General features: G+C 41.0%; 1 protein-coding gene across 1 annotated transcript in view; it reads right to left on the reverse strand.

Moving 5' to 3' along the window:
* The window catches only part of SORCS3 (sortilin related VPS10 domain containing receptor 3), a 566,847-nt gene that overhangs the window by 54,512 nt on the left and 486,059 nt on the right, over positions 1–26,276 (reverse strand). The window contains exon 14 of the mRNA XM_001916814.6: positions 18,194–18,301. Within this exon, the coding sequence (XP_001916849.3) occupies positions 18,194–18,301 (108 nt within the window). The remainder of the gene's footprint in view (positions 1–18,193; positions 18,302–26,276) is intronic.

Here is a 26,276-nt window from a genome sequence, read left to right on the forward strand (position 1 = left end):
CAAGATTCACCTGCTTCTTGGGCTCTACAAACCTGAGAGACCATCTGTCTCCTTTTTTAAACTCCTCTGGTGCTCATGTCTACAGTGCTAATGTGACTCTGGTCACAGAGTGTCCTTCTGTACTCTTGCGCAGTTGTCTAACTTTTAACATACAGGTGTTCTGGGCGTGGAGGCAAGAGTACCAGGCAAGGAAATAGAGGGCTTGCCTTTTCCTAGTCCTTATCTGCCACTAAATTAGCCAGGTGGCCTTGAACAAATCACTTCATCTCTCAAGCCTTCAGCTTCCCTACAGAAGATGATTTTAATCAGTGGCACATATACTCAAAGGCTGGGATGCAGAAATAGTCTGGATGGAATTTGGCCCTTTCAAGCCAAGTTCCAAGAGTTTATTTTCTTTCAATCTCTATGTCTCCCTCAAGGTGTACAAGCTATCTATCTCCTGAGGACTCAATACACCAAAGATTTATCTATAAGAGTCATTCATCTTTGTCTCCACAGGGACTTCCTTCATGAAACAGATGCTTAAGAAATAGTTCTGGGTTGATTAATGGATAGAATTAATCTATCAAAATCATCCACTTCTTCCAAAATTTGGGTAATAGCTTTATCTGCCCTTATTTCTGGGCCAAAGAACATGGCTGAGTTGTGTGTCTTTTGGGGTTTAGAAGGACAAAAAAATCTCTGGGGGAAAAGAGCAGCAGCTTTCCAGCCCTTGTATCCAGGACTGTGCTTGGATTTCCACAAGCAACAGTGATTTGCTGGGCCCCTAAGTAACATACCTTCTCTAATCCACCATCCAGCCCTAAGTAAGCCTCGTGGGAGGGAAGTGATTAATTTGGGGGAGGGAGGTGGTTCACAAAAGTAAAAGACTTCATTAGAATTCCATACACAAAGTGGGTTAGCTACTCATTAATTAAATGATTTCAGAGAGGATCCTGGTATATAATTGCTATAATTTAGGTGGAAACAATGCCACACTAAACGCAATTAGAGGAGCAGGCTCTGTAAAGATGTTTTCCTCTTTATAGGAGAGCAACTCTGGGTCACCTGATCTGATTCTTCCCTGCACAGTAACTTGGTTCTTTTTTCCAACCTCCAACTACACCAACTTTTATACATAGTTATAAAAGCTGAGAGAAGTTTCAAGGCGAGAGTAGTTGACCACAATCCTTCAAAGAGGAAATGGATGATGATTGATTACTAGGAAGCCACTAGAAATGTGCAAAAAAAAAGAACAAACAGTGCCTGGGCAGTTTGAGAGGACTTCACTGCAGAGTGACTTTTGAGGGAACATTTGATCCAACTCAGCTAGGATTATATTGTGTTGTCATTGACCTGCCCCAGGATTTCCCCCTTTCCTTATCTCACTCAGTGACTCCAGAACCTGCATCTTGAGCTCTTCTAACCACCAACTCTCCCATTTTTATCTGGGAGATAAATCTTAAGAAACAGAACAAGTCCAAAGCCGACTCTGTCCATTCCTTCCTGACTTTTCACTGTCTCTTATTGCCTCAAGTGAATTCTCAGTCATCAGTCTAGAAACCTCTACATCAACAGAGACTCAGTCTTAAACTTTGTCCTCTCTATTAACCTCCAGCCTGACACTCATTCCTTTTCATTACTCTTCTACAAGATCTCTCACATTCACCAACTCCATGTGAATCCCATTCCCATGCCCTGATAATAATGGTTACCATTGCCACCTACCAGGCTTATCATGGGCTAGGAACTCTGTTAAATGTTCCACGGCTATTCTCATCCTGAATCCTCCACGTGATCCCCTGAGAGTCATAGGCACAGCCATTTCAGGTGAGGAAACTGAGGCTCTAGGCCATGCTCAGGATCAATGTTGAGCTGGGATTCAAGTTGGTATCCACGTGAGGCAAAAGCTCTTACCGCCTTCATTTCCTCCCACTGAAGAGTGGAATCCAGGCTCTCAGTACCTCTTGCCTCCTCACTAGTTTCACTTGTTTACATCATATAGCTATTTTCATGAAACCTATCCACCACTTGCTTCCAGAAAGTTGTCTTAAAGAATTACTCCTATGATACTACATGCCTGCTCAGAAACTATGATTGTAGAATAGGGGTCACGTTCCTGGAATTAGCATTCCATCCCAAATCTGGACATCACATTCTTTTCCAAACTTTTCATCCTTTCCCAGTTTGCTCCAGCCAAACTATTCTATTTCCCTTCCTACAAATGCCTACTCTACATAAACCCTTCACATATGTTTGTATACACACTTGGGCTGATGAGAATAGCCGTGAATATTTAGCGAGTCCCTGGTGCCGGTGCAATGTGTGCACACAGACACACTTTCCTGATTCCACACCTTGATTTTTCCACACTCTTCACTAGAAACATCCTCCTTCATAGTCTGCCTGCCTCAGTGCCATCTCAAGCCCCTGCGTAAACGCCACCTCCTCTTAGAAGCATTCCTTAGGTCTTCCAAGTCTACGTGGTCTCTCCCTCTTCTAAACTTTTGACTTGCTCTATGAGCAGATGACGATCTTCTCCCACAGAGTCAGGGGCCTTTCCTCAGTTTCTCTAGCCCTTTGTTTCAATAACACTATATTCTCCTATTTTCCTCTTACTCCTCTAAGTACTACTCTCTCCCCTCTTCCTCTTCTCATCTCTGACTGTCATAACCTAAGTTTTCTTCTTCTATGTCCCTACACTTGAACTTGGTAATCTTATTCATTTCTTCAACTTCAACCTCTGTGTAGAAAACTCCCAAGATACCTACTCTTGCTCTTGAACTCTCACATGACTTAGTTGTGAATATCATGCTAAGAACTTTGAATTTGATTCAAGAACCTCTGTGCATTGGCCTCCATCTACCTTTGTAGCACTATCTCCTGCTACAAGACTTTGCAAAAGGTAGGTACTCTAGTAGAAGTGAAAAAAAAACCAACAGTAATAATTACAAATACCCTATTAGTGAGAATCTACTGAACACTTATAGTATGCTAACCATTTTGCATGGATTATCTCATTTCATTGATTATTCCCATTTAACAGACAGGGTAACTAATGCTTAAGAAGTTAAATAGCTCCACTAAGAGAAGCATGATTTCCTAGTGCCTGCTTTTTCTCTGCTTGGGGTACCTTTCCCTGTATCTTATCTTATCCCACACCTACCCATCCTGCAAGCCTCAAGTCAAATAATCGGCGGTAATTCTTGAGAGAGGGAAAAGGAAGGGAAGGAAAGCTTTTCAAATCTAGATATTTCACATCTAAACATCATAGTGACCATTTTGATTTCCTCTTTAAGAAACAAAACTACCCTAAACATATGAGGATTTTTTTCTTTATCTTCCTCCTCCTCACTTTATTTTAAAATTTTGATCTAATTGTAATGTTTAGAGAGAACATGATCTCAATGATCTGAGTTCTTTGGAAGCGGCCCAGACTTTGTATGTGGCCCAGTGTATGGTGAATTTTTTACAAAATTATTAAATGTTTGCTTAAAAATGTATTACCTATTTATTGAGTGGAGAGTTGTATATAGGTCTTTCAAATCAAGCTTGCTAATAGTGTTATTCATATCCAAAATTATACTAACTTTTTGACTGCTTGGTGTATTGGTTTCTACATGAAGTTTATTAAAATATTCCCTTAGGATATTGCAAATGTTTCGTTTCTCCTTGAGTTTTGGGGGCTTTCACATTATGTAATCATAATATTATACAGGTTTTGAGATTATTCTATCTTCTTAATGAATTATTCTCTTTAGTTTCAATTCAAATGCTAACTTTTCTATTATGTCTTCCAAGATCTTTCCTTCTGCTCGATTCCTTTCCTTCCTAGGAAGAAAAGAAATACCTCTTTCCTGAATTTTCATAGCATTTTTTCTGCCTTTTGAGTATTATCCTTAGCAATTCCAACAGGCATCAAAATTCACAGAAAATGTACCTAAGTGTCTCACCTTCCTTCCTAGATTTTAAACTCTTGGAAGTGTGCAACTTACACAAGCTACTCTACACACATTGTAAGTGCCTGTCATGTGTTTATCGTCTGAGAGAGAGTAGAATGAAGTGGTTAAAGACAAAGGTGTTGGCATCAGGCAGGCCAAGATGTGGGCCCCAATGCCAGACCAATGAAAATTTCCTTACACATACTAATTAGACTTCAGTTTCCTCATGTGCAAAATGAGGATAATAATGGTACTTAGAGTTTTGAGGTTTAAATGTGTTGCATGTTTATAATGTTTAGTATAAATTAAGAAATGAATAATTTAAAATTATGTTTAACATTCTCATATAATAGCACTTAATAATGATAATTTACTTTATGTCTTTTGTTGGATGCCTGAAAATTTTATGGGCAGATAATGTGCATTATGCTTTTATATCCCCATGGTCTCTACTACAAGACTTTGCGAAAGGTAGGTACTCTAGTAGAAGTCAATCAAATAACAAGAGTAATACTTAGAAATACCCTATTAGTGAGAATCTATTGAACACTTATAGCATGCTAACCACTTTGCATGGATTTTCTCATTTCATGTATTATTCCCATTTAACAGACGGGGTAACTAAGGCTCAAAGAAGTTAAGTAACTCATTCAACAAGATGACACAGCAAGTAGGTACTAGAGCCAGGAGTCCAACTTAGGCGGTTGCTGCTAATATTTTAACACAATTCTCAGCACTGTGCTTTGAGAAAGATTCATACCCTTTTCAAATGTTTCGTGACTCCTTAGCAATCATTTAACTGCACAATTTGGCTCTGAGGTGTGTATGGGAGGGCCTGTTAGCTTCAGCTCACACTAGGCTGTCTGCACAAAAGGCAGAAATATATAAAACTGAAAGCACAGTTGGAGGAAGGAAAAAAAGAGAAATCTGCAGGGAAGATGTATCTAGAGAGCTCCAGTTACGGTCCTATTTGTCTCAAAGTCTAAAGCATCTAAAATGTGGAGAATTATAGACTGAAACCTGAACTATGACAATCTTTATTGGCTCAGCCTCTGACGGGAGTCTCTGGGGAATGAAAAAGAACAAACAGAATTATAAAGTCTTAGTGCTGCAAGGGTCCTTAGGGATGAACCTTTGGTCCAACCCCTTCATATGCCAACTGGGGAAAACAAGGCCCAGGTAAAGTAATGGCCTGCTCAAGAACACGAAGAACTAGAACCCAGTCTGCTGAAACCCAGCTCTTTCTCCTACAAGAGTGCTCTTCATGGAAGCCTTTGCAGCTTGCAGGTTGAGTCACGGTGTGCCATACATGACAGCAGCGCCATGAATAATTGCTGGAGGAATGCACAGTAGAGAAGTGATCACATTCAGGGCTGCAATTAACCAGGGAAGGCTTCAGCCTAGACCCACTTTCCAGATTTTGATGGCTTTTCTCCCAGGCTTCTGTATCCAAAGGGTGCTCTGGGTCTTCCAAACTCTAGCCTGCTGCTCTGGAACTACAAAGGTGTGCTACGACTTTCTTCTAAGAGAGAAGATTTTCTTTGATGTGCTAAGCTGTGGCATTCCTTTGCACAGTCTTTCCCCTCATTCTATTGGATCAAATGAATCATCAGAATGACACAGACAATGATGCATCCTGGTCTCTGAGAAAATGAGCGTGCTCCCCTCCAGAGACAGCTTAGCTGTTCTCACTGAGCCCCTAATGTAGGTGAAGATCAAAGATACAGGTGACAGAGCCTAAGTTGGGCTTCTCTGATGACCAGCAAATTGGAGGGCAGGCATAGATCTTTAATTTACGAATGAGAAAGAACCCGTGTGAGTGACAGGGAAGAAGAAGAATTCTCCCCTTGGTCCAGGTGTTGTCTCTACGTTGACATGTAGATAAATGTGCCCCAAATCAATTGCTCTGCAATCACCCAATCTGGCTACACAAAATTTCCCCTGTTGACACACTGGACTTATTTCTCATTCCTCTGAGTAAACAGTTAAACCTGCTGTGGATTCCGGTGAGTCACACACCATCTTCTCTGCCACCGCCGTCCAGGACTCAGAATTAGCCATTGCTAGGAAACCGCAAATCCCAACTCAATCCTTTTACCCAGCCTCAACTCCTTTCACTGGCTGGATGTCATTAATTTGAGAGCAAATTATTAGAAACCTGGAAAACAGTTCTAAAATGCCTGCAGATTTATGATGAAGTCATTTCACAAAAGGTCACAGGCAACCGTGCTATAATTAAATCTTTCATTAATTTTTAAAATACACAATAACTTACAAATGCAGAATAAATTAACCAGATGACCTTGAAGAAATTATTTAGAGCACCACTTCATCAGAAGCCCCTATCAAGCAATTTCCTGAATTTTTATTTTACGAGTGAGATTTGTCTATTTTCCATTCTTGTCTTTGATTGGGTTCCAGTGGCCTGTTTATTTGAAAAGATCCAGTATTAATTTACTCGGAGCATTCATTAGTGCTGGGAAGCGAGGGTGGGTGGTTAAGACTCTATCTTACTTCAGGTCACAACCTCAAAGGGAGAGTAACTGTGACCCACACAATCACCCACATATTCTTAAATGAAGCCCCTCTTTCATTATCTGGGAGATGCTTTTTTTTCATGTGTACATTCTGATAAATGATTTCCCTTTTCTCATTATAAAAAGAATGCATCCACTTTATAAAAATTTGAAAACTATAAAAATTATAGATGAGAAAATAAAAACCCCACTGGAAATAACCCCTTTTAATATTCTGATGTTCCTTTTCATTCATTAACACTTTTGTTCATTCTCAGACAAGGAGATAGCAATCACCAAAAACCACAGCCACGGTTGAAATCTTCAGAAGTTAGACATCCTCTGAGTTCATAGTAATATGTTCTGTCTCTCCTCTCACCCTCACACAGCACCACCACCACCACCATCAAAAGTTCAGAATTGGATTATAGAACAGATCCCATGAACACTACAGCTGAAATAAACCTCATTCAAAACTGATCTTTCTTCCATAGAGTGTGGAAGAGGATTTGGAACATAAACTTCCCATTAGCAGAGACCTTGACTATCTTGTTTATGTCCTAGCCCAGCTCCTAGAACTCTTAGAACAGTGCTTATCTTATAGTGGGCACTCAATACATGTTGTTGAACAAAGAAATAATAACTGTTCTTGTAATACAATGCATGTGGACCTGTGAGTCCTTTTTTGAAATGTTCCTATAAGAGTACATTCTCTCTGAAAAGCCTAGGCTCCCCATGCATCCTGTTGCCTCCTGCCTCCCTAAGCCCTCCTGTTTGTTTCCATGGAGTAAGCTGCCGAGGAGCAATTTCAAATCAAAGCAGAAAGAGCAGTGTTCTGGGAAGGCCAGCCATCAGCGGCCAGCAGTTGTGGGTCTCCAGAAATTCAGGCCACATCCTTGGCTATTGGTGTGTGTCCATGCCACCTGATTGTTTCCCTATTAGGGTATAGATGGGATTACTGGTAAAGGAGGTCTGTGGCTACAGGGGGATTGCACTGAGCAAAAGTGAAACATAAACTAGATGTTAAAAGACGTAGGCAGGGGATCAACAGCAAGGAACCCTGCCTGTGCTAGTTACATGATACAATGATGGTGAGATGGTGGAAAGAGGCAGGGATTAAAAGGCTTGAAAATAAGTATTGGGAGGAGGGGAGGCGGAGAGAAGATTGAGAAAGAGACTGAAAGGCATTGGAACTCAAGAGGCAAAAAGAAAGCAACCAGATTTTTTTTTTTAAATGAATTTAAAGAAATCATTCTATGTCCAAACAACTTTCTTTTCTCAAAACTTAAGCTCCTTTAATGGGTTTGAGAGTTTAAGTACATAACAGTGGGTTAGAATGTGATCTATGAACCTGTGAAAGATGCGTCAGAGTTGGGTGATGAAGGAGAACCTAAGAGATGGAAACAAGAGGGCCAAGATGGATGTTCAGGATGGGATTTGAGAGAAGAGGAAGCAGAAAGGAATTAAAAGAGCTCTAAGAGCAGAGCAGAAGGAGGGACGCTGTTTTCCTACACGTTATATTTCCCAGTCTCCGACTTTGTGGCAAATCCGGAACCAAAGGATGAAAAGAATCAGAAAAAGCATAAAATTCAGCCCCTGCACTTGAATAGTTTCAGTTTAGTCCAATAGTATTATTCACTCACCACATGTCTGTCTGTCTGTCATACACAAGCCTCCATGTTCAAAGCTGTGGAGGATGATGAACAAGAGAGTTGTAAATCTCATGAATCTTACAGACTAAAAAGGACCTCACACTTTAACTGCAGGAATGACCAATATGTAAAATAATTAGAAAACAGTACAAAAATAAGGGTGACGACATCAATTCACCATGGCCCAGCAATTCTATTTGTAGGTATGTAGCTCAGAGAATTTCTACTATGCATTTGGAGGTATGTACAAAGATACGGCTGTTCATAATGGTGCAAAACTAGAAACAACTTAAATTTCTATTGATAGGAGAATGGAGAAATAAATTGTAAATATTCATATCATGACAGAATGCCATATAGCATTAAAAGTGTCTGGACAGATGGATATGCCCCAAGATAGATAATATTCAGTGACAGAAGCATGTAGGGGAATGATAGCATTTAGATAAATTATACATTTTAAAACACATAAAGCAAGACCACATATATTTCTATGGATAATTAAATATGTATTAAACATATCAACATGTACTAGAAGGATATACATCAAATTCATGGCAGTCATTGAAGGGATTAAGGGGAAAACATCTGAAAATGGGCAATAAGAAGACCTGCCCTACCTGGGATGACCCGCATAGTTATTTTAAAAAGCTGAAGCCAAAATGATAACATGTTAATATTTATTAATTCCAGGTTCCTGTGACATTATTCTTTGTAATTTTAAAACTTCAAAAGAACTGCAAGAAAACCAGATAGGTATGAAGTTGTGGATGTAGAATCTATATTGGGAATCACGAATTCAAAATCTTACAGGAGCCAGGAGGGCACCTTTCATCAACAATGAGCCACGGGAAGCAGCTGGAGCAGACATCAGGTGAGACATGGGACAAGAAATAGCACACCCAGCTGACACAGGCAGCTGCCATGTGGCTCCAGCAGATTGTTGGACTACGGGCATTTGGGATTAATGCTGCCAGATGTTTCTCAGTTTGTAAATTTCGGTTTCATTAAAAGTGTGCAGACCATAGTAAATATATCTGTGAGCTAAACTCTGAGACTTACGATAGGAATTCAATGAAAGAAAATGAGTAAGCACTGGAGGAATTGTGGAGGGCTTCCTGAAAGAGGTGAGACTTGTCTCTGAGGTTAGAATAAGAAACAAAGAAACTTCTAAGGCATTTCAAATGTTTTTTCTAGTCAATACTTCATAAGAGGGTGCACCTGGAGAAGCAGTTTATGGGTAGGGGAAGTTTGTAGAAACTGTGTCAAAAGTTCAAATGATGGGCCGGCCTGGTGGCACAGCAGGTAAGTTTGCACGGTCCGCTTCTCGGCGGCCCGGGGTTTGCTGGTTTGGATCCCGGGTACGGACATGGCACTGCTAGGCAAGCCATACTGTGGTAGGCCTCCCACATATAAAGTAGAGGAAGATGGGCATGGATGTTAGCTCAGACCCAGTGTTCCTCAGCAAAAAGAGGAGGATTGGCAGCAGATGTTAGCTCAGGGCTAATCTTCCTCAAAAAAAAAAAAAAAATTCAAATGATATTTGTTACATAGCCACAAAAGATTAGGCACTGTGTGCCCTCTTGTTCAGGGTCAGCAAATTACAGCTCATGGGACAAATCTGGCCAGCTACCTGTGTTGGACAGCCTACAAGCTAACAATGGCTTTTACATTTTAAATCATTGGGTGCAAAAAAGCAAATGAAGAATCATATTTTAAGACATGTGAAAACTATATGAAATTCAAACTTCAGTGTCCAGAAGTAAAGGTTTATTGGAACACACTGATGCCCGTTCATTACATATTGCCTATGGCTGCTTTCATACTAGATCAGGAAAGTCAAGTAGTTGTAACAAAGATACTGTGGCCAACAAAATCTAAAACCTTTAGAGGAAAAGTTTGCTGAGCCCTGCTCTAGTTGGCCAAAGTTCTTCCCTGCTGGTGACCCACTTCTAGATCATCAGACTACGGAGACTAAAACATCTTTCAGGACCCTGGATGGAGGTTATTTCACTTAATTCTCACATCCACATAAGAAAACTCCAGCTCAGAGGGTGGGTAAGTAAGGCAGCTAAGGTCACATGGATGGTAAGCGGCGTTGCCCTTGGAGAGTAGACCACCAAGACCCACGGTCTCAGCCAGCCCTCCATCCCACATAGCAATCCTGCCGTCAAAATAAGCCTTTTCCTTCTAGGCTATTGCCCGCCTCCAGGACATTCCGGGATCATCCAAAAGCCCCTGTGCAGGCCTGCATTCTGCTTTTGTGTTCCTTGGCACAAACAAAAGTGAGCCTCTGAGTAGATGGCAAGTCTGGTGACAACCTGAAGGATGTGAATCCAGCAGCCAGCCTGAGAGGTGATGACTTGGGCGTTCCACTGGATTTGCCAATTACTCGAATGACTTACTTTGGGCAAAGTAAAATCAGGCTCTTCCAGCAAACAACAGAGAATTGAAAAACAGATCAATGGAAGCAGTGCCGGTTCATTTCCAATGACTTTATTGGATGCAGTTACTAGAGGCTGAACAATACATTTAAGCTCAGGGCTGGGTCTCTGTGTTGCGCTAATGCTGTATTTAAGAGCATGTTCCCTGCTAAGCATGTGGTCACAGTCTCTTAAGTGGAAAGAAGGTCTTTGCCTCTTTTTTTAAACCTCTGCAGCTTTGGGGTTTGCATAATTTTCTAGGCAATTGTTATCTCTCCCCCTTCCCTTCGGCTATTAGTTCTGCTGGTGGAACAATGGATCAGAGATTTATGCCAATTAGAATTGGATTTATACAGGGAGTCAGCGAGGCAATTGGCCCTAGACAATTTCCCGAAAGCGTCTCTGGCCCTTCCCACCTCTCACTCTCCCCTCTGCAGGCCAGGCACGTTCCTACTGCTCCATATTTGCTCACACTGTTCCCGCGACCTGGAATGCCCTCTCTCCTTCCTCTCTGCAAAGCCATGAAGCCTTTTGCAGCTGCTCTATGTTCAATCACTTCTTTGATATCCAACGGCAATTTGTTCCACACCTTACCACTTAATTGTTCTCTAGTTCTTTCAGGTTTGTCCTATCTTTTCAAACAGATTGTGTTTGAATGGGTCTGCTGTAACTTGGTGTCTGGAAGCACAGAGGCACTCATCACTACTTGGTGAATAAGTAACATCCTGCCACTCTTGCCCCACACACCACAGTCCTTTACTGAACGAGCCTTGGAGAACTCTAGTGCCTTTTCTGCAAATTTCAGCTTCCATCCTGAAGTTTGAAATTCACATTCCTTGCTCCTAATTTGCCTCTTACTCAACGTGTGAGCTGAGCACTTAATTTCTCCAAGCCTCAGTGTCCTCGTCTGCCCAATGATGATAATGTGATCTACCTGGCAGGGTTGTTGGGCAAGGTCAATGAAATCAGGTTTGAGAAACTGCTCATGAGACACCTGGCACAAAGGAAGGTGTTGAGCAGAAACCAGTTAGCTGCTGCTCATTTCTAGGAAGAAGATTCTGCTTTCTTCCAGGGAAGCTATGCCTCTCCCTTTGGGGATGTTTTTTTTCCCGGAGGCTTCCAGGTTCTCCCTGGCCCCTCTAAAATATCAGCTAAATCACAGCCAATTGGTTCAAACATTTCATATCAAGAAAGAATTTCAAATGTAGCTTTAAAGATGTAGGAATGCAGTGTTTTTTCATCTGATTCCACATTTGAGCCAAGCAAAACAGAGCTCTCCTTAAAGTGCTAATTTGGGGGCAAATCCTTCAAGAAATAATGGACCAAAGAGGCCCAAATGCTCTAACAGCCAAGGGCATCTCATCAGCTGGAGAGCCACTGGCTGAGATGGCAATAGGCCCTCCAGCTTGTCAATCATGCAGCCCTGTCCTCAGCTTTAAGTAATAAGAACGGTCACGTTTCACTATGAATTAGGCTAGACTAGACAGTTCCTGTCAAGGTTACCAGGGAGATGTTGAAATAACAACATTTGAAAAGACGCCGGAAAAAAGAGCAATAAAAGTAAGCAAATCCCATGCCTGCAAGATGGGGACTGTCACTTCCACACAAATTCTCCTGCAGAGCTACATTGTTAGAAAATTCCACGCTTTCTGAGCTCTGGCCTCTGGGAGAAGTAGAAACTGGGCAGATTTTTGTGGAAGGCGGAGGAAATCAGAAATCATTTCCTGGAGGGTCCTCATTCTCTAGCTGCCCTTTTGTGCCCATGCCATTCCACCCGCTGCTTCATCATCCCCCCACCCAACCCCATACACAGCTCTGCACACAGACACAGACTGCTCTCATTCCTACCCAACCCCCAGGCTCCCATAAATTACATCTACTGGATTCTGATCATAGCACTTCAGAATCTCTGGGGATCTCTAATCAATTTACTATAATGCTGGATCTATGAGCCAGAGAAGTCACTACAATCACAATGGTGGTAAGATTACTGAGCAGCATAGATTCATTTGTTCATTCATTCACTTATTCATTCAAACATTCAGTACGTATATACTGTTAAATCCTCAGTGCTAGCACAAAACTGATGAGCATGTGAGACTCAAGGAACAAGACATACAAAGATCCTCCCTTGTGGGAACTTGAAAGTCATATGTGTGTGTTTATACACATACACAAGAGTGTCTGTCTGTCTTAAGGGTAGACGAAGGGTGGAGGGGAAGATACTAAACAAACAATGCCATTTTCATTAATATTAATTGTCTAAAGTGTTGTGAAGGAAAAAATATATAGGGCTAGGACAGCATATAGCGTGGAGCCCCAAGCTGATCTGGTAGGCTAAAGAAAGGTGTGCTAGCAGGACTGATACTTAAGCTGAGACCTGAAAGATACTTAGAAGTTTGGTTGTTCAAGTGGGAAGGGTGAGCACGTTCCAGGGAGATACACAAAGACCCTGGGGTGGAAAGGCGCCAGTAGATCACAGAAAGGTGGTGAGAGCATGGGGGCAGAAACGAGGTCCCAAACAGGTGATCAATGTAGATATTTGCAGGCCGTTCAGTGAGTTTGGAGTTTATCCTAAAAGCAGTGGAAAGCCCTCTATGAGTTTTGAGAAGAGAAATGACATTACTTTATTTTCAATTTCAAGAACATCACTCTGGATACAGGTCAAATGCCCAAACATAACCTAAGACCCTTCACAGTCTCAACCCCTTAATACCCAGGCATGCTCTTTTCTGGTTCTTTCCTTTGTTTGTGTTCTTTCCTCTGCCTTGAAATCTTCCATTCTTTCAACAAATAATTACTGACTTCCCACCATGTGCCAACCCCTCTTTTAGGCACTGAGGTTACAGTACTCCACCAAACTGTTAAAAACTTGTGCTTTCTTCAAGCTTACGTTCTATTACCTATTAATTGCTCTTCCACTGGGGAACTGCTATTGAAACTTTCAGATCAACTCAGTCATCACCTTTTGTATGTGTGACGTCTTCACTTCCCTCTACTCATATCCTGGTTACATAACTAGGGCCCCTTGATGATTAGTGCATCCCCACTCCCCTCAACACACTGGCCTGAGAGCTCCTTGAAGGCAGAAAGAATTGTATTTACCTCTTGAATACCCCTAAGAGGGTCTGAAACATATTAGAAGCTCATTAAATGTTTTTGAGTAAATGAACTGTGTATTACTCTGGGCTCTCTGGAGAAGCAGAACGAATGGGGGGAGGGAGAGAGAGAGAGAGAGAGAGAGATTTATTATAAGGAATTGGCTCACACAATTATGAAGGCTGACAAGTCCCAAGATCTGCAGGGTGAGTCAGCAAGCTGGAGACCCAGGAGAGTTGATGGTATAGTTCCAAGCTTGAGACTCAGGAAAAGTGGACGTTTCAGTTAGTCAAAGGCAAGAAAAAGTCATGTCCCATTTCAAAGGCATTCTGGCAGGAGGAATTCTCTCTTGCTCAGGGAAGGGTCAGCCTTTTTGTTCTATTCAGGCCTTCCACTGATGGATAAGTCCCACTCATATTAGGGAGGGCAATCTGCTTTACGGGTCTACCAACTTCAAAGCTAATCTTATCCAAAAACACCCTCACAGAAACATCCAGACCAAATATCTGAGCACCCTGTGGCCGAGTCAAGCTGACACATAAAATTAACCATCACAAACTGACAAATATTTAAATTCTAAATGAAGGTGAAAAGACAAGGCAATAAAATCTTAACGTGAATGAGCTCACTCTTCTTTCTCCCTGACCACAGCTGAGCCACAGAGTCATGGTTAACAGCGAGGGGAAGGATGCGGAATTCAAATAGCCCACATCATTAATAAGTTTTTGGCTAAATGTCAAGGTTAAGCATTCTTGTCCCAAAATGGACTTTCTCTCCTTGCTGTTCCTAAGGAATATATACATTTTTTTGAACTCCTGCTTCAATCCTTGCCATTGCCATTCCATGAGGGAAATGCACTGGTCAGCCCCAACTGGCCCTTGGTTTTAAAAGTCCCTTTCAAATCTCAGGCGGAAACAGAATTGCCTCTAGGCACTCCTTCCAGGGCTCATCCTTCTGGCTGTCTGGAAAGCCCTGGCAAAACCTGGATAATTTTTTGTACTAAAGAAACTCTGAATTTAATAAAAAGTTAAAAAACATAAAGCCTGAATTGTTTACAGTTGGTTGGACAACTGCTTCCAAACTCATCTTAATTTCATGAAAAGACAAATACATCTCTCTCCCAAATCCCCTACAAGAAGAGTGTGCATTATTCTAGTTCCATTTCCACTTACTAGCATTTAAAGTACTCCGATAAGCAAGGTAGAAGAGGACAGAAGCTCTGCTGTGCTGTTGTGGAGTTTTAGTGGGGAAGAAAGGGAAAGAAGGGCGCTATCTCATCTGTTCAGTAAATGGTTTGACCCTCAGGTCAATCTCCCTCATGGCCATGTGCCCAGCTAAACTCTATCTGAAGCTCACAAAAAAATTATTACCATTTAAGATTAGACGGACACAGAATTCAAGCTGTGTCCTTAAACTTGCTAGGGAATGTTAGGTCGGGTAAAGACTGGTGTATATGTGGTATTGTTCAAGTAATGCTCAAGAGAAACATGCAATGAGTTCAAAGATGCCTCCTAAAAGAGAATTCAGGATAAATCACATTATGAGATGAGAAGAAAACATAATAAAAGGAGGACCAGTATGTCTTCTTGGTATAAAAACAGGGAATGCCTGGCTTTAGGACCATATATATCTTCACTGCCTAAGATTCTAAGACCATGTTAGATTTGATTGAGATAAGCCGTCACAACTAGCTTGATAATTTCAAGCAGATTGCACAACCTTCTTGTATGAGTATATCTTTGCCTTACAGAATTTAGAGCTTAATACTTAAGTTCTAGAAAAGAGGAAGCTGTTCTTTTCATTTCTAGTGATTAATGAATGGAAAATAAATTGGAAAAGTCACCTCATGGTCAGAGAGGCACATGAAAAAAGATGGTAGTATTTCTAGTATTCTATTGACTTCCTGGAATTCATAAGAAGACATTTTAATCTCTTGGCAGAGTATTCTGGGTAACATGACAGAGTCATGTGCATATTACATTTATTTAATATACTAGCATGCAAACTCTATGAGGGCAGGAATTTCTCTCTGATTTGTTCATCTAGAACAGTATCTGGTACATAGGGACCACAAAATTTTTTTAGATCTTGCTGGAGCCTAGATCCTTGGGATTTCTCTCACTGTGACTCTGTTGTCTCTCTCTCTCTCTCTCTTTCTCTCTCTCTCTCTCTCTATATATGTATATGTGTAAGTGCGTGTCCACACACACATATATTTGCATACATATATTCACTGTACATATATATTTAATAAATAATTTGTATTTCAGAAATAAAATTTATATTATGAAACTACCTTTGAATATCCAGAACTGGTACTTATGCTACATACTGTTGCTGTGTATTGACTAAACAATGAAGCTTAAGACTCTCAGCATTAAGATATTATATCTTAAATACTGTCTATGGCTTGTATAGCTGGACTTGCATACAAATTGTGAACTCTTAATAAAGTGTCTTCGCAGCTCAACAATAGAGTCTATTTGTTATATAGGAAATTTAATTAGGAATTTAGATGGTGAAACAATTCTGTTTTGGGGTGTATTTTAGGAGAATGAGAATAAATTACTGGACAAAACTCAAATGACAGCCTTACTTCCTGGTCAACAAATTCTACAGGAAACCCTTGCTTATATTTTACAACAGAACTGCTCAGAGAAGCCCTATCATAACATGAGTTCACCTCTAAAGACATCAGTTACTAATGTAACATATCCCTTGGGAGGATTGTAGAGCTCCTTGTAGGGTTTGCCATCATGCCTTTCAATTTCCAAACACAGAGCTCCAGGATCCAACCCAGTGCCTAACACATAGCAGATGCTCAAAAAGGAGTGTTAAGTCTTCAAAAGACTCAGTTCACCACCCTTGGAGTTAGAGAGAAGATTTCACTGGCAATTTGGAAAATTCAGACAGTATTAAAGAAGATAACTTAAAATCACTCTTTTTTGCACTTCTCCCAAATGATTTCAAAAATATTCTTATGGAACCACCCAAATTTTCTATTATGAACATTTTTTAACAATGAGGACACTAGGAATCCTATAGACTATTTCTGTAGACAAACCGTACGGACAAGGAACCTATTTGCAGTGCTTCTGCTGAATTTCCTAGAAAAGGGGAAGATTTGTAGAATGTCAACATTTTAGAAAGAAGCAGGAGAGATTCAATTTCACAAACGAAGTCATGGACACCCAGCATGGCCAGCACTGGACAGGGATTCCACAGCTACAAGATAGAAGAGCATCCAGACCCAGGTGCTCTGACATGCTAACCCTGGGATGGGGATCGGACTTTTGTCCATTTGTTTGGTTTGTTTTGTCCCCCAGTTTGTGCACCATTTTTCATCAAGACTGGGTTCTTTCTGTGACTCTGAAAGCCGAGAAGAGTGGCTGGTTGACCCTCTGGATGTGAGGATGAAAGTGGAGGGGCGGGACATGGCAAAGCAGTCAAGACTGGGGCCAGATTATGACATTTGATCAAAACTGGACAGCTGCAGTTATAAAGGATTTTTTAACTGATCACTCTGGGAAAAAGGTAAAGCATAGGAACTAGCCATTTTCCCCTGTATTTGCCTCCTCCTCAAAGCTCATCAGTCTCATATTGGGAAAAGACTGATTCAAACTCTAAAGAAATTAATGAGCACAAAGATTAAAAGAACAGCAGCGTTCCCTAGAGCAAGAAGATGACACCTTCCCCAAACCAGCTCGGAAACATTCCAGGAGCCTTTCTGTGCCAACCCATGAGACAGCAAACTGCCCCTAATCTTGCCCAGCAGACTCCTTTCATTCTGCCCAGTGCAGAATTAGAGTGTAAAGCGTTCCAGTGACCCCGGAGAGGGGGAGGTGGCAGAGAGATTGGTCAGTGCCGGGTCACCATAACAATCCCCAGTATCATAGCCTCTGTGTACACACATGTACACAAATACACACAGTTGATCACCTAAAAGTTGATCAACTTTTTAGGAATTAAAATTTGACATACTTTTAGAAAACAGTATCAAATTATTATTTTCTTTAATAATCAGAAAGATCTCTAGGGCTTGTTACAGCTTTAAGATCTTTATCCTCACCATCTATTCTCATGATAAAGGAGCATAGAAAAATTTTCACAGCAAACTAATCTGAAGTGGAAGAATAACTGTATGTATATTGGGGGGCCGGGGGCGGGGCACAGACTCTAGGAGTTTTCCTTACAATATTCCCTGTTTTCAGTATATTAGCTGTTTTGCTCCCACTGTCCCTGTCCCTAGCCCCTTAGTGGGCTGTTTTGAAAGAGAAAAAACACATCTAAAGACTTAAGCTTTCTGTTTGCTTTGGTTTGGGATAAATGGAAATTTGTTACAACACTTTAAATTCCATTAGAAACCTTAACTTTTCCTTTAGAAGCCTACCTCCTCTAATCCTGTCGGTAGTCTTTTGAATTGATGGGTGCAAGCATAAATATTTCCATTTTACAGATGAGGAAACTTTGGCCCAGAGATTGAAATGCTTTGGTTAGGGTTCCCTGGAAAAACTCTGTGGCCTCGGTTGAAGTATAACTCAGGTCTCCGGGCTCCTTTTGACCACAGCAAAAGAAGTACTCACGTCATGATTTGGGTCTCCACTCCTGCCTCCACCAGAGCCCCGTCGACAAATAGAGGAAGCGAAGTGAAACCATACTTGTCCCAGGAGTAGCCCTCGTCAAAACTCACCCTGGGTTGGAAACAAGTACATGGAAGAGACAGCTGAAAATAAAACCAGACTCTGTAGCAACCGTTTTTCAGGTTATTAAATTCTCCTTTGTATCTTGCTCTCTGGCAGTCTGGATCATCAATAGACATTAATCTTCAACATCTCCCCATATTATTAAGAGATTTGATCAAAACTGCATTTCCTGGCAGAGGCAGAGATAGCAACAGAGCTGCAGAAATATTTCAACATATTAGAATCGAAAAAACAACCCAGGCAGGAGGGCTGAGTGGATGGAGTGTCACGTTTCAAGTACTCAGAATGGAACCCAAGGCTCAATTCACAGCACAATCAATTCAGCCCTTGGAGTTTCTGACACAGACAAATTGAGCAGTGTGGGGTGTACCCTATGGAAAGGGAGGTGTGTGTCTTTCAGATCAAACCTTAAAAAAGCAATGTCCTATTTGTTCAGAATGGATGTTAGCATTATTTTCCCTCCCCGATGCCACTTTAGGGGGCTTTTAGAGATGAGTATTGAGTTTCTGAGATGTTCTGGGCAATGCTGTTCCATTTTTTCCTCCATTGGTAAGAGGAAGGTCTGACCCTTTGTGGACAGAGCACCTAAACCCCTTTAAAGGGAATGCTGCTAGTGGACTTGGGTAATTCTGAGTGCTTGCTTCTTCCTTTTCTTGATATTATCAAGCACCTGTCTGCCCCTTGCTTTAGCCAGAGGACACAGCCCAAAGACCACGTCCTCCGAAAAGCTTTTCCTGCCACCTCTTCTTCCTCAAGGCAGCTGTATTTGCTGCATTCTCTGTGATTCTTCTTGGCCTCATTAATTCTTGGTTGATCTCTGACTCCAAAACTCAGGATTCTCTGAGGTCAGCTGTAGAAACTCTATTTTCCAACAACACCCAGGCCCTCTCCTGACTTCCCAACTTATCTTGAATCCTTCAATTCAACATTATAATCTTGGAAATTCAGGGGCCATGAATGTCTTATTCATTGAATGACCCCTCAACACCACCTACATATCTTTATTACAATACTCCTTACCTGATATTACACATATATTTTCAAAAAAATATGTCTGACTTTCTCACTGAACTGTGAGCTTTCTGAGATCAAAGACCGTAGGAAAAGCTAAGCCCGAGATGGGGAGAGAAATTGTAGAAAGCAAAAGCCCTGCTGTATGAACTGAGTTCACATGGAAGGCACAGAAATATGGGTTGGATGGAAGAATGGGATGAGCAGAAAAAATGAGAAATGCCAAAATCCAGGTGGGAATGTTAGCACACACAATAACCAAAGTGCAAAGATGTCCTAAGATTAGCATAAGCAATGGGACAGGTCTCCAGAGCCAGAGTGAGGAAGGAACCCTGTGATTCTCATTTATGGTCACTATAACACTTGGAGCCCAGCATTGTGCCATTCAGGTGACTTTCTGAAATCAGTAATTTCTAACGCTTGACTATCTCAGGCTGAGGTAATTATTTAAAACAAAATAACACTAAAGAAACTCCAAAAAGTACAACATTGGAAAATTTAATCTCGTTGGTATCAGACATTTGCGTTTGGATGGGCTGCCATTGGTGAGAGCTATTCTTTTTGATGGTCAGGGGTTTTAAAATGTCCTGAGGTAACTACATTGAATTGGTATACCCCTGGGGTCCACCTTCTCCTTCTCAGTTCAATAGCTCATTAATGGCCAAGACAAAGGAATTGGGAATGTCTTATTAGATCCACAGGTGACATTGAAATTGGTAGGACTGTCAATACTCTGGGAGACAGAAATAAAGTTACAACTTACCTCCAAATAGTGGCAAGACAGGACTACAAAGTCAAAATAAAACAAAATTCATTCATCAAATATTTATCAATGTCTGCAAAGCTCCTGGTCTGGCAGGGGCTTCTGTTCTAGAAACAGTGCAGTGAACCACAAAGGGAAGGCCCTGGCTTCAGTGGAATTTACCTTCTAGTTTGAGGAGCCAAACAACATGCAGATAAGTGTATACAAAAATATGAGTTATGAGTAAGTGTCATGAAGACAATTAAAATAAGAGTAATATGACAAGCAGTGACTGAATAGCTACTTTGCATTGAAAGTTTAAGAAAGTCCTCTCTGAGGAAGTGACATTTAAACTGAGATCTGAATGATAATAAGGAACTAGCTATGCAAAGATGGCAATGAGAGCCATTCCAGAGGGAAGATCTAATGTGAAATGAAGTTGCTGTATGGGAAGAACAGAAACAGGATTTGGTGATGGAATGTATACAGGTTATTTGAGCAAAAGAAAGAAATCATGGACAACATTGATTCTTGGGGTTAAGCAACTGAGATAGGGAAATGGGAAGAACAGGAGAAGCAAAACTTTTTGTTTGTTTGTTTCTGTTGGATCCACATTAAATTTCAGATGCTTTTTGAACTTCCATGGTGTGGCACTGTCAAGGGGACCTTTGGATGGATGGATCCAGATTTCTGGGGAGTCATCAAAGCTGGGGATATAGATTTGGAAGCCACTTATAAGGTAAGACCAACTTAAAGCAGAATGCTTAGTTTAAAAGCAAAAAAAACCCTGGGGTCATTGTCAATCACAAGGTAAATATTTTCCAGCAATGACACTGTTGTGAGAGGTGGTCAAGCCGCTGAGTCTAGTATGTGTTCACAGATAGATAACATGCATAATGAAAGAAATTATCTTTCTACCAGAGCCTAAACACCATGTTCAGTTTCAATCATTTTAGAAAAACTGACAATCAATGTGATTAAAGGTAAAGAACAGGTTGTACTGGAAACAGGTTACATGAATTGAAAGTGGCTTAAGGAGAAAAATAATAGAGCTTAAATAATTACTATTACCTTTTAATTTCTTTTTTAGTAGAAAGTTTCCAAATATTTAAACAAACAAACACAACTCTATTTTTAGAATACTGAAAAGGAGAAACATCTGTGAATGAAGTCAGAGAAAATGTAGTTAGATGTGTGAAAATATCAGTTTAAAATTACAGATGGAATAGGGTAGAAAAGATTTCCATTCTTGTAACTCTTCTAAAGATGATAGTCCGATATTTGTGCACAAGAATGTAAGCTCTCAAGTTCTTTGTCTTGTTCGTTGGTATATCCCAGCTCTTATACTGATGCTGGATAAACAGTATATGCTTAATGAATATGTGAGGCATAAACAAACAAATGCACAAAATCTGTTGAGTTGCATATCTGATCATTTTGCAGAGCTTAGAAAGGCTAGACAAAGAAACCTCTGGAGGCCCTTTGCAGCTGGATGATTTTTAAAATCACATGCAATTCTGGAGCAGATTTATTCTGCAGAGACCTGGGCAGCAGAACAGTGCCCAATGGACAGAAATTACAAGGAGATTCATTATTGCTCAGCATAAAAACAATCTTTCTAACAACTAAAGCCCTTATACAAGATGGGAACTCACTGTCTTGGGTGTTTGCAAGTTGTTCAGCACGGCAGGATTCTGGGGAAGTGTGGTGAGCCTCTGGCGGTCACAGAGGTATCTGCTACACTGGGTATGAAACCAGACTACAAGTCCTCTAAGACCCTTCCTTCCTCCATGCCTCATAGCTTTATTATATTGAGATGAGAGCCACTAAAAGGAATGGAGTCTGCCAAGAAGAACCGGGGTTCTCCCCAGAAGTCTCTAGCACAGAAATAAAGTTATAACAGTCATTGAGAATCAATATTCCTCCCTTTGGTGAGGTGCATTGCTCCATCCTATTTCATACCAAATGCACGAGGTGGTGGCATTTTAGCCACCTGGAAGTTCTTCAGAACAGCACATGCGTTTCACTTCTCAGAGTCATGTATTGGTTGGAACTATTACTTCCATGTGAATGCTTCTCTGAACAAAATGCTGGTGCTCACAACCATTTATAGAAGAACAAAGGAACAAAAAAAGGCCAGGTGATGTTTCACTTTCTGTTTCCAAGAACATCCCATGGAAAGCAGACACTGACAGCTTGTCAGGGATAAACAAACAGTAGGATCCCAGTCTACCTGCCGATCGGTAGCTCTGTCTACTGTGAGTTTTCATCAGAGCTCTGCATTCTGTGGGGCTCCACCGTTCATTTCACTCTAATGCTTCTAAGGTACAAAGGGAATACTGGATGGAGGGCTAACCTGAAATAGCACGTAGGTTCTCATCTCCATGCATCCAATGTACATGGTCACAAATGGATGGGTTCATTTGTATGCTGTTTTGTCTTCTTGCATATCTAGCTACCTATCATTTCAATTTATAGGAAACAGCACGCCTTGTTAGCTAACTAAAGTTTCCCCAGCTTTTCAATTATGCTTCCCATTTTCTCTGAAAGACAATGTAGTCATTATTTAAATCTGAGAGCCACTATACCCTTGTGTGAGAGTGGGCAGGCCAGTGTATTTTTCCTCTGCAAATATATATACATCTGTATACAAAATAATGTCAGTCTGAGACCTACGACAGAAAATAACAATGAAGTGATTACTTAACCTTTCTTGCCCTTAAAATGAGCTATTTGTTTACCTTGAGGGTTATGACTTAATTAGAAGCTACTGGTGATGAAGAAACTGCATTTGCGTTTCACAAGCTTGAAATTCATAAGCAGGAGACAAAATAAGTCAAGAATTTTACAAGGAAACATTGATGATAAAGACATGGTCAAGCCCTTAAAAAACACTCAGCCTTTAAAAGAGAAGTGCAAAGGAGAATTCCTGAATGAGTTATTTGTTGTTTTCTGACAGGCATATGCAATAGCTGGCATTTAACTATTGCAGGAATTATTTCAGAGAATGGCATTCATAAATAGGCAAGTAAGCAGAAATCACGGTGTCCAATTCAGGCAAACATGTGTAGCATTTATGACAAATGACAGTGTCAACATCCTGTAAATGGAGAAAATGCTATTCCAAAAGCTTAGTTTGAGTGGGCAGGCCTGGTGGTGTAGTGGTTGGGTTCATTCGCTCCACTTCAGCAGCCTGGGGTTTGCGGTTTCGGATTTGAGTGCAGACCTGCACACTGCTCATCAGGCCATGCAGTGTTGGCATCCCACATACAAAAAATAGAGGAAGATTGGCACAGATGTTAGCTCAGTGACAATCCTCCTCAAGCAAAAAGAGGAAGAGTGGCAACAGATATTAGCTCAGGGCCAATCTTCCTCATCAAAAAAAAAAAAAAAAGCTTTGTTTGAAAACTCACCTTTAATATGTTGTTAGAGTTGGCAAACAAATGGAGGGTAGTATTATCATTATTATTGTAACAGAAAATCCACTGGGGATGCAGTTACTTTTCTAAGCTCTATAAATATTTTACCAATAAAAGAGATATTTCATGGAATAAGGGAAAACTCAAACGTTGTATTGATGACTTTGACAGGCGTGACCTGATGCTACTTACATATCCCTGAGTGAATATTAAATAATCTTCCCAACTTGGATGGTTTTCCTCCAGAAATTCCCACACCAGTACTCCTTTTGGAAGTGATCAGCTCTCTGGAGAGAAACCATTGCAGAACAGACTGAATGGTCAGCTGTAAGGAGGCTAGGATTTGCCAAAGCCTACACTCTCTCTAGTCCTTCTGCTCCATGTACTCCTTCCATGTCAAACCTAGACTCTTCTTCTATCACCAAAGGGAAATAACAACAACAATAAACTCCTCTTTTCTTTAGAACAATACTTCTGTGCAAAAGGCTCTAAAATTAACCATTAAGTACTAGGTTCCTACCCTAATGAAGGAGAAGGCAGGTGGATGATGGGCAAGTGAAGATGGGGTTGCCATCCCCTTCTCCCAGGACTTCAGGGGAAGAAGTCTGTCCAACTATATCTGTTTGCAGGGCACTGATCAATTCTCTTATTGAGATTTAGATGGAGGTTCTTACAACATCACGATAAGCGCTAAGAAATGTTGCCTTTCTTGGTTAAGAAACAAATAAACTAGTTTTAAGAGTCAGCCTGTCCTCTCTGAGAGTACAAGTCCTATTCAGTCCTCAATAGAGAGAGCTCTTCCCTCCACACCAAGAGACAGGTCTTGGCCACAGAAGAAATGATGTACAGGCTCAACCTGAACCCCTTAAACTGGCCTTTAAGTTCTTCTGAGTCAGACCGACCTTTACTCACTCACATTCTTGATTCCAATCAAATATGGTCTTCTGAACACTCCCTACATTTCCTGAATTCCAGGCTTTGGTCAGAGTTTTCTCTTCCCTTGGTTTGCTTCCCATCACTCCTCTTACCCCTGGCATCCTTTTTTCCAGGATCAGCCTGCATGCCGCCTGCAGCAGGAAGACCCCCTTAACACACTAGGCAGGACTCCATCCTGCTTCAGGATTCCACCAATACACACAGCCAGTATCCTTTAGCAGGAATTGCTTTCATTTTTGGTGATGTGTAGACTGACCGAACTCCTTATCTTGACTATGATCTCCCAGAGGGCAGAGGCCATGTGATAAGCCCCTGTGTACTCATTAAAGTACCTGGAAAATTAGTAGTAAAACCAGAAGAGCATTCATGACAGAGACACAACTTGGTGTTGCCCGGTACTAGCTGTGTAGCCTTGAGCAAGGTATTTAACAGGTTTGCATTTCAATGCCATTATAAATACATGTTAAAAAGAGTATCCACATACATAGGGTTGTGTCAAGAATTAATTTAAATAATTCAAGTAAAGGGCAGAGAACAGTGCCTGGAATTTAACGATCCCTCAGTAAATGCTGACTACCATGAATGCTGAGTAATCCCATTCTTCTGATGCTACCCAAAAAGTATATAATCAGTAGTAAAAGGCTGATAAATTCAGCCCTATGGGTCTAGTGGTTAAGATTTGGCCCTCACACCACCCACAGCCCGCGTCCATTTCCTGGTAAGGTAGGCAACCACACAACCCATCTATCGGTTGTCATACTGTGGCGGCTGTGAGTTGCTGTGATGCTGAAAGCTATGCCACCAGTATTTCAAATACCAGCAGGGTCACCCATGATTAAGGGTTTTAATGGCGTTTCCAGAACAGACAGACTAGGAAGAAGGACCTGGCCACCCACTTCCAAAAAAAACTGGCCACGAAAACCCCATGAATAGCAGTGGAGCATTGTCTGATATAGTGTCACAAGGTGAGAGGATGGTGCAACAAGACCGGGCAGGGTTCTGCTCTGCTGTACACAGGGTCGCTAGGAGTTGGAATTGACTTGACGGCAATAACAACAAGAAAGAAGTATGATAAACAATTACATTGGGAACTTTACAAGCTTGCTGTTGAGTTGGAAGAGCATTTTTTTATTACAAATGGCTTCAAGCATCTTTCTAAAACTTATTCTCATAATCTTTCTGTAAGAAGATATAGTGGTAGCTAAAACCATTTCACTTTATGTTACTTGAGCTCTAAGAAATTGATAATATTTTACCATTTTTGATCTACAAAAATGGCAGTTTCATATGTTTTAACTTAATAAATGGCCAAACTGCAAGAAACCTTTTTAAGTCCTTGCCAAGGTGACTGAAGCTGGAATTTGGCACCTGGGGACCCTATGCCTTTTCCGGACTACAATCAGATGCTTCCCTGTAAAACGCTACCCTGAAAGTGTTACTCTCCCAAAATCAAGGGACTAGGAGTTAAGCTAGGGTCCATCTTCCAGCCCATGGCTAATCCCAACAACTGTACTCTAGACAGCATATCCTCTGCTGCCAAATATTTACTCTTTCAAATATTCACTTTGCTGAATTGAAGGCTGAAATTCTTTCCCTTCAGGCTATAAACACACATGATACTTATCCATCCACTGTCACAAACAAAAATACACAACAGCATCAGCATCATCATCATCATCATCACCAGTATACATATTCTCATTCAGCTCTTTGTCCTCACTGGTGGGTTTTTCATATACACACTCAACTTCATTCCACCATCTACTTTCTTGAGAAGAGTCATCTACACGGTCTCTACTCCACTGCTTCTCATTCGTTCATTCATTCATAAATCTATTGCAATCTACCTTTCAAG

The sequence above is a fragment of the Equus caballus genome, chromosome 1 (genome assembly GCF_041296265.1).
Source record: "Equus caballus isolate H_3958 breed thoroughbred chromosome 1, TB-T2T, whole genome shotgun sequence".
Taxonomy (NCBI): Eukaryota; Metazoa; Chordata; class Mammalia; order Perissodactyla; family Equidae; genus Equus; species Equus caballus.